General features: G+C 48.9%; 1 protein-coding gene across 1 annotated transcript in view; it reads left to right on the forward strand.

Moving 5' to 3' along the window:
• Nucleotides 1-4,359: 4,359 nt before the first annotated feature.
• The window catches only part of MACO1 (macoilin 1), a 60,330-nt gene continuing 57,268 nt past the window's right edge, over nucleotides 4,360-7,421 (forward strand). The window contains exon 1 of the mRNA XM_081817772.1: nucleotides 4,360-4,638. Coding sequence (XP_081673898.1) covers nucleotides 4,559-4,638 — 80 coding nt within the window. The 5' untranslated portion in view covers nucleotides 4,360-4,558. The remainder of the gene's footprint in view (nucleotides 4,639-7,421) is intronic.

Here is a 7,421-nt window from a genome sequence, read left to right on the forward strand (position 1 = left end):
CCCTCAAGCCTGTGAGTACAGGCGCAGTCATCCTGTCTTACAGATGAGGAAGCTGCTACTCAGAGAGGTGATGTGAGCGCTCAACATCACACAGCTAATAAATGCTAGGGGTGGGACCCATCCCACATCCCTCTGACGCCACGGCTTATGCTGTCAACTACTTTGCAATTCTGCCTTCCATTTAGTAAACCACTCACAGCCTCAGCTTCCTTAATGAGTCAAATAAGATGAGCTGCTCTACTTTCCTCACAGAATTATTACAAATGTGAGAATGAATACATAAGCGTGAGTGGCGGCTGGGTTATAGAAAGGAAAGTGGGCAAGTGGTGCCATGCCTGTGACGTTCTGATCTAAGTGACCAGGCTTCCTCCAGGTGTGACGAATCAAGTCAGAGAGACTACAGAATTCACATGTAATCGTGCATTTTCTGTAAAAACAGGACTCCATAAGAATACTCACCATACCGTCCACATCGGGCATTGTAAAGTTCAGTCATGGGCAGCAAGCAAGGACGTAGGTAAGTCCTCCATTCCCTCTCTGGAAGTTTGTCCATACCAAGGGTGTGATCCTGCTCTGGGCACGCCTGGGTAAACTGTGGCTAAGTCAATCATTCATTCATTCGTTCATTCATTCAACAAACATGAGCTTGGGAGTCAGGCAATCTGGGTTCAAATCCTGACTCCACAAATTACTGGCTGTGTGAACTTGGGTATGATGATCAATATCTATTTCCTCATCTGTAAAGTAGGGAAAATCAGTGTCAATCTCATAGAGTGGTTGTGAAGATTTTTTTTTTAAGATTTATTTATTTGAGAGAGAGAGTGCATGCAAGTGGAGGGAGGGCAGAGGGAGAGAATCTTCAAGCAGACTCCCCACCAGTGCAGAGCCTAATGTGGGGCTTGATCCCACAACCCACGAGATCATGATCTGAGCCAAAATCAAGAGTCAGACACCTAACCCACTGAGCCACCCAGAGAACCCCGGTCATGAAGAGTAAATGAGGAAGTGCATGTAAGTGTCAGATGTGTAGAAAATCCTCCATAAATGTTAGTAATTATTATTGCACAGGGTTGGTATATTTACTGTAGAAAACTCTGAAAATGCAGACGTGCATAAAGTTTACATAAAGCACCCATGATTTCCATATCTCCAAAAACCAGTTCTTCTTCTTTTTGTATATTTTTCAGATTTTTTTTCCTATTCATGTGAATTTAGGCCTTGTTTTCTCCCCTACAAAAATGAGTAATTGCTGTTTCCGTGAACAGTATATCCTAAGTCATTTCCAAGCCTGGAATATCTTTCTACAACATTCTATCAGGGTGGCTAAGAACCCAGGCTCTGATGTCAGAATTTCTGAGTTTGAATCCGGGCTCTATCACTTACTGTGCGACCTTAGGCAAAGAACTGAGTTGCTCTGGGCTAGTTTTCTCGTCTTTAATATGGCACCAGTAACATCTCTACCTCATAGGGTTGTTGTGAGGTTGAGATCAAAGAGCATATGGTGCTTAGAGCAGTGACTGTACGTGGTAAGTGCTACGTGTCACCATTCTCCATGCCACATGACTTCCGTGGTAAGAATGTGTGACCATGTTTGACCAGCCCCCTTTGAGGATTATCTGGGTTATTTCTAAACTGTTTCTGTTCTAAACATTACAATGAATATCCTCCATTAACAGGGTTCTCTGGGGGACACAGATACGTGTATAAGAGGTGGCCACCCCAGCGTCCAGACTTTTCGGTGACTCCTGTGGCATGGGAACCAAGTTCAAGGCAGCTGGGCAGCTGACTCGAGGGCTTGAGGGGATTTGAAGCTACTGAAAGAGGGGGGGATGCAGTTTTCTTATTTGTGAAATGGGATGTGATGATCACTCTCCAGGCTCTTCTGAGCTATTCTGAGCTCAGGTGAAGCTCAAGGACAAATCTCAACCCCTTGCCCATTGAACGTCCCAGGAGAAGAGGAGGGACAACCCTGAATTCTTGGCTGGGCCTTGGTCTTTTGAATACGAACGGATGATTTCCCTTCCCTGTCTTACTCATCTGTAAAATGGCCACTGCTCTCCCCTGGTTCCTGACTGATGGTGCAGGTATGGGGAGCTTGGGGGGCTCTGTGGCAGGCAGGAGGCTACCCCACCTCTGCCCAGGCCTGTGCCCTTAGGGTCCCAAAGAGCCATCTGAGGGCTCAGAGGGGAAAGGCTGCCACTTGACTAGAGCCCAAAGGAGCTTGGGCTAGGGCGGCCCAGGAAAAGAGATGGTCTGGCTGGGGCAGAAGGAGGGAATGGAGAAGGGCAGTCTTACTGTGGGCTCTTGGCAAGGGGACAATTCCTGTCATCCTACTCCAGCCCATCACCAGATCAATAAACCTAGTCATTAATAACCATCTCTAGGCCCCAGGTTTGGCCTATAGCATCACAGCTATAGGGAAGATAAGGTTGCAGTGGGTTTTAGGACAGTGAGTAGATAAGGCTTGCCGGCCTGGGTAGGCCTGGAAAAGGAGAGTGGGTCTCCAGTGTGACAGCTCTGGATGCCATAACAAAGAGAACGGCTTTCAGGCATTGGAGGATCTTTAAAGATTTGTGAGCAGGATAAAATAACGAAGAACAGCAGATGAGAATGATGACTTTGATACAAATTACAAGTTCCTCCTTGGGGTAGGTGTTGATTAAGGGGGTGATTACAGGGCAGGAAGAGGTCCACCCAACTCAGGACAAAACCAGATACCATCTACTTCCTGGAAGTTTTTAAAATGTGCTGGAAGACCACCTCACAGTCCCACTGTTAGTGTGTGGTTAAGTTGGTATGGCCACGTGATAGGAGATTCAGCAGCCATCAGAAATATTTAGGGAGGATGCATAATAACATGGGACAATGTTTACATTAAAGAACAGAATACAAAAAGACCAACCCTAAAGGCCTTCAGTGGCAACCCTGTCGGGACCCCTCTCACTTTTGAGAGCTTTTTCTGTATCTTCACTTAGTAAACTTCTATCAATTTACTCACACATACACACACAAAAGAACAGAATACAAAGCTGAATATCTAGTATGATCACAACTCTTCAGTAATAATAGCAGTAATAGTAATAATGATATCACCCATGGGGGAAAATAGGAAAGAAAGAAAAAATTTAGAGTGCTAATAGTGGTCGTGTTAAGGTGATGAGATCCATGGGTGTTTCTTCTCCCTTCAGCTACTTTTTGACAGCTTCCCAGTTTTCATTAATGACATTCTTTTTAAAAGAATCTTTGCTGTCTTTTCTAATGTGATTTTGCCAGACCTACGTTGCAAGGAATTAATGAGGAGTAAATGACAAGTAGATGCAAAGCACTCAGCACGGTGCCTGGCACAAAATCGGCGCTCTAGGAGGGTCCGGTGAGAGGGGTCGCTGGCCGGTGTCCCAACATCTGAAAAGCCCGGCCCTCGCCGCCGAGCAGCCTCCCCTTAGTCCCCGCGGCATCGACCCCTCGCACAGCACTGACACGTCCCCGACGCTAACGCTCGCCGTGTGCAGCAGGCGCGGTGCTCGCAGAGCCATCCGCACAGCCCGTCCTGCAGACGTGGAGAGAGGGTCGCACCGCCCTACACACCCCCGGCAGCCCAGCTCGACGTCGCGCGCACCCACGGCCCCGCCCCCTGTGACGCGCCCCCCAGGGGGCGGGACCGTAGCATCCCCGCCCCGCGCCTCCTCCGATTGGCCGCCGCGCTGTCACCACGTCGCCGGGAGCTGGCAGGGTGTGTGCGTGTATGTGTGTGTGGGGTTTGCTTTGTCATTCGTACCCCCGTCGCGCGCTGACGCGGCCGGCCTGGCCGAACGCTCCAGGATCCGCAGAAAGGGCCCCCGGCGCTGACCCCGGAGGCTCCCGGAGGGGGAGGATGCTGCGAACCCCTTACATAATGACGCGACTGACTGGGGCACATGTCAGCGCAGAAAACAGCACATGCCGCAAACCCAGGCCTCCCGATTTCATACGGTGCTAGTGATAGCGGGCAATGAATATAGCACGGTATGCTCTAGCATGGATTATAATACAATGAAACGCAATCCAACAGTCATGAAGTGTGCCTTCGCAATAAGGCATAATATAGGATGTTATATTTATAGGGCCTATTTATAAGCCTCTATTTAAATCTTTTCTGATAGGCCCAGGCACGCACACAGACACTATAATGATTGGCGCATTCTTCTGTCCTTCAAAGAGGCGGGTTCTCGAGTCCGTTGTGCCTCAGCGGGCCCTTGGATTGGCCGGCAGCGGCGTAGCGACGCCTTCGATTGGCCTCGGGGGCCGTCCGTCGGAGCCGAGGAGGCGGGGCAGGCGGCTGGCTGGTGCTGGGGCGGGCGGGCCCCGGAATTGTCATTTCTTTGTTTCCGAAGGCGGAGGAGGCTCTGAGCCCCCCCTCCGCGTCCCACCCCCTCCCCCCCGGGTGCTGGCTCCATGTCTGTGTGACCGGCCCCAGGGGTAGAGTCCAGGCCCGACGCGGGGCGGGCCGGCGGCGGCGGCGGCGGCTGAGGTGAGAGACGGCGGCGGAGGCGGCGCGGGCACCCGGCCCCCCAGCGGGAGGATGAAGCGGCGGAACGCCGACTGCAGTAAGCTCCGCCGCCCCCTAAAGCGGAATCGGATCACCGAGGGCATCTACGGCAGGTGAGCGGCGGCGCCCCCGCCTCCGCCCGCGCGGGCCCCGCGGCCCCCGGTCGGCTGCGGAGGGGCCCGGCCCCGTTATGTAACCCCGACTAGGCCGCACGCCCGCGCCGGGGGCTCTCCAGAGGAGCGCGGCCCGGGGGGCTCCGGCCGGCCCGCAGGGGTGCGCCCCGGGGGCGCGGGGCGTGGCGAGGGCCGCCGTCCGGGCGGGGAGGGCGCGGCGGCCGCTGGCGGAGGAAGCCGCCGAGCCGCCGTTGGGAGCTCCCTGGACCCGCCGGGGGGAGGGGCGGCAGGCCCCCTCCCCTCCAGCGCCCCTAGCCCAAGCCGCCGGGCCCCGAGGGCTGCTCCCGGGGCCGCCGGGCCTCCGCTGGCCCCCCAGTTCCGCTCTGGCCTGGGAGTCGCCGGCCTGAATCGGGAGGCGGGTGGACCATATGCACTAGGGGGAAAGGCTGACAAAGTTGGGAGCAGACGGTGGCCCCACGGTCCCCGGCAGACTGGGCAGGTGGCCACGTTGCCCGGTCTTTCGCCCTCTACTTCCCTTGCGGGATCTCAGACTTGGCACCGAGGGCTGAAGCCGATACCCCCTAATCATGCCCTGTGGCCCCGCTCCAAACTCAGGAGCTGATGATCATTTTCTTAACAAACATTATTTTGAGCATTCTAAGCTGATAGTTTCCTTCGAACCTTTTAAAAGGGATTTTTTTCCAAACTCAAAATTTTCTTTTTCTTCCGGAAAAAAAAAGGCAGTGTCCCTTTAAATAGAAACTGAATTCGCTGCTCTGAGGGGGAGAAGGATAACAGGTTCATGGGGCAACTTGGTGACAATCACAGCTTCCTAAGCAAAACTTGTGTACGACCTGTCATTTTTCTGGTTCTTCTTAGAATGTTAATTCTGAATGGTACTTGCCTTGATAAATGATTTCGGTGGAGAAATCATTAATTTACAAAGGAGAATTATCAGCATGTGTATATAGGCTTAATTGAGTTTTCGTGGTATTTTACGATTTAGCTGTTTGAGCTGTGGGACTTAGAGAAATATGTGAGATAGCTGATAACACCCAAGTTGTCACCAAGCTAATGACCAAGTCTTAGCATAACTGTACACCTTGCACATGCTGTTGTTTACATATATGGAAGATTGCTTTTCACAAGCAGCTGAGTGATGTAAACATCAGGGGTTTCCTTTATTTCAAGTTTAAAAGCATTAAGAAGTCAAAGTATAAAGTTCTTATGTATATTTATCCTTCTCTATAGATATATCCTTATGTAATGAGCCATAGATCATAGGAATAATTCATTCATTCATTCAACAAATGTACATACTATGTGCCAGGCCCTGTTCTAGCTATGAGGGTACAGCAGTCAGTAAAACAGGCCAAAATCCAAGCTGAATTAATCAAACCTGACCATTTAAACTAAAAGTGAAAAAGCAAAAACCATTTTCCTACAGATTTAAAAGGTGGGGGAGGAATGTCTCTTTAAGTTGAAGACACTGTGATCCTTTAGGAAGGATTTTTTTCTGCCCATTGAAAAAGATTTGAACAACTTAATAGTGACACAAGAATAGAAAAAGCATATTAAACAGAACTGTAGACCAAGGACTTTGAATGGCTGCTAGTCACCGTAACATATGATGATATACCTTTATAGAAAGAAGACTGGGGATCCCATATTGTTTACATGTGTTGTATTTTGACATCTCTTTATATTTGAACAAATGATGCCCAATTTAATACCTGCCTGATAGTAACCACTCAATCAATGGGAACAATGTGAATTCATTGTCTAATGAAGATCTATTATTTTAGTGATGAGCTTTTGGAATTCAAATGTTCTTACCCTACAGTAAATATGCTATGCAAGTTATTCAGAGTTTTGCTGTAAAATTTTAAAACCCAACAGCTCTCAAATCTGTTTGCCCTTCTCTGTTTGGCATTCTTTAAGTTAGATGTTAATCAAAGACCTACATATATTTCTACCTGTCTTTCCTTTTGGAGCATCATATATCAAATGAATGTTTTAATTCACTTACCTGTTTCTTAGTTTATAATATGGAGTATTGGACTAAAGAACAAGATCATAGTTTTGTTTTTTTCCAATTCTGTTTTTAAAAATATGTTTAGAAATTTTTCCTTTATTCCTAAAACAAACAGAATGAGTGGGCTAGTTATAAATTATGGTGTTTGAGGATTTGTGAATATCAAATTTCTGTGATCATCGAATTTAACTCTATATTAAATTGTTCTTCATACCATCTATTACACATTTTGTTTCTCAACATCTAGCCAATTTTGGTCTTATTAAACAGAGACCTTTTTTCCTGAGGCTCTGTTGACAGTTTTGATAACCACTGTCTGCTGTTTCACAGCATAACCTTTCATGAACATTATTTTCATGTTCTCAGTCTGCACAACTTTTTGAGTCTGGGCATAGCAAGGAGGCAGCTGTGATGAAGAGAGCACTGGACTGTGGGCATCAGGAGACCTGGGTTCGGACTCAGAATCCCAGCTCTGCCACTTTGAGCCCCATTCTCTCATCTGTCAAATGAGTCTTGAGGACTAAAGGAGCTCATGTTCAGTTGTGAAACTCTTTTTTTTTTTTTTAAAGATTTTATTTATTTATTTGACAGAGAAAGACACAGCGAGAGAGGGAACACAAACGGGGAGTGGGAGAGGGAGAAGCAGACTCCCTGCTGAGCAGGGAGCCCGATGCGGGACTCGATCCCGGGACTCCAGGATCATGACCTGAGCCGAAGGCAGTCGCTTAACCAACTGAGCCACCCAGGC

Source organism: Leptonychotes weddellii, chromosome 4, assembly GCF_054177405.1.
Source record: "Leptonychotes weddellii isolate Sample4059 chromosome 4, ASM5417740v2, whole genome shotgun sequence".
Lineage (NCBI taxonomy): Eukaryota > Metazoa > Chordata > Mammalia > Carnivora > Phocidae > Leptonychotes > Leptonychotes weddellii.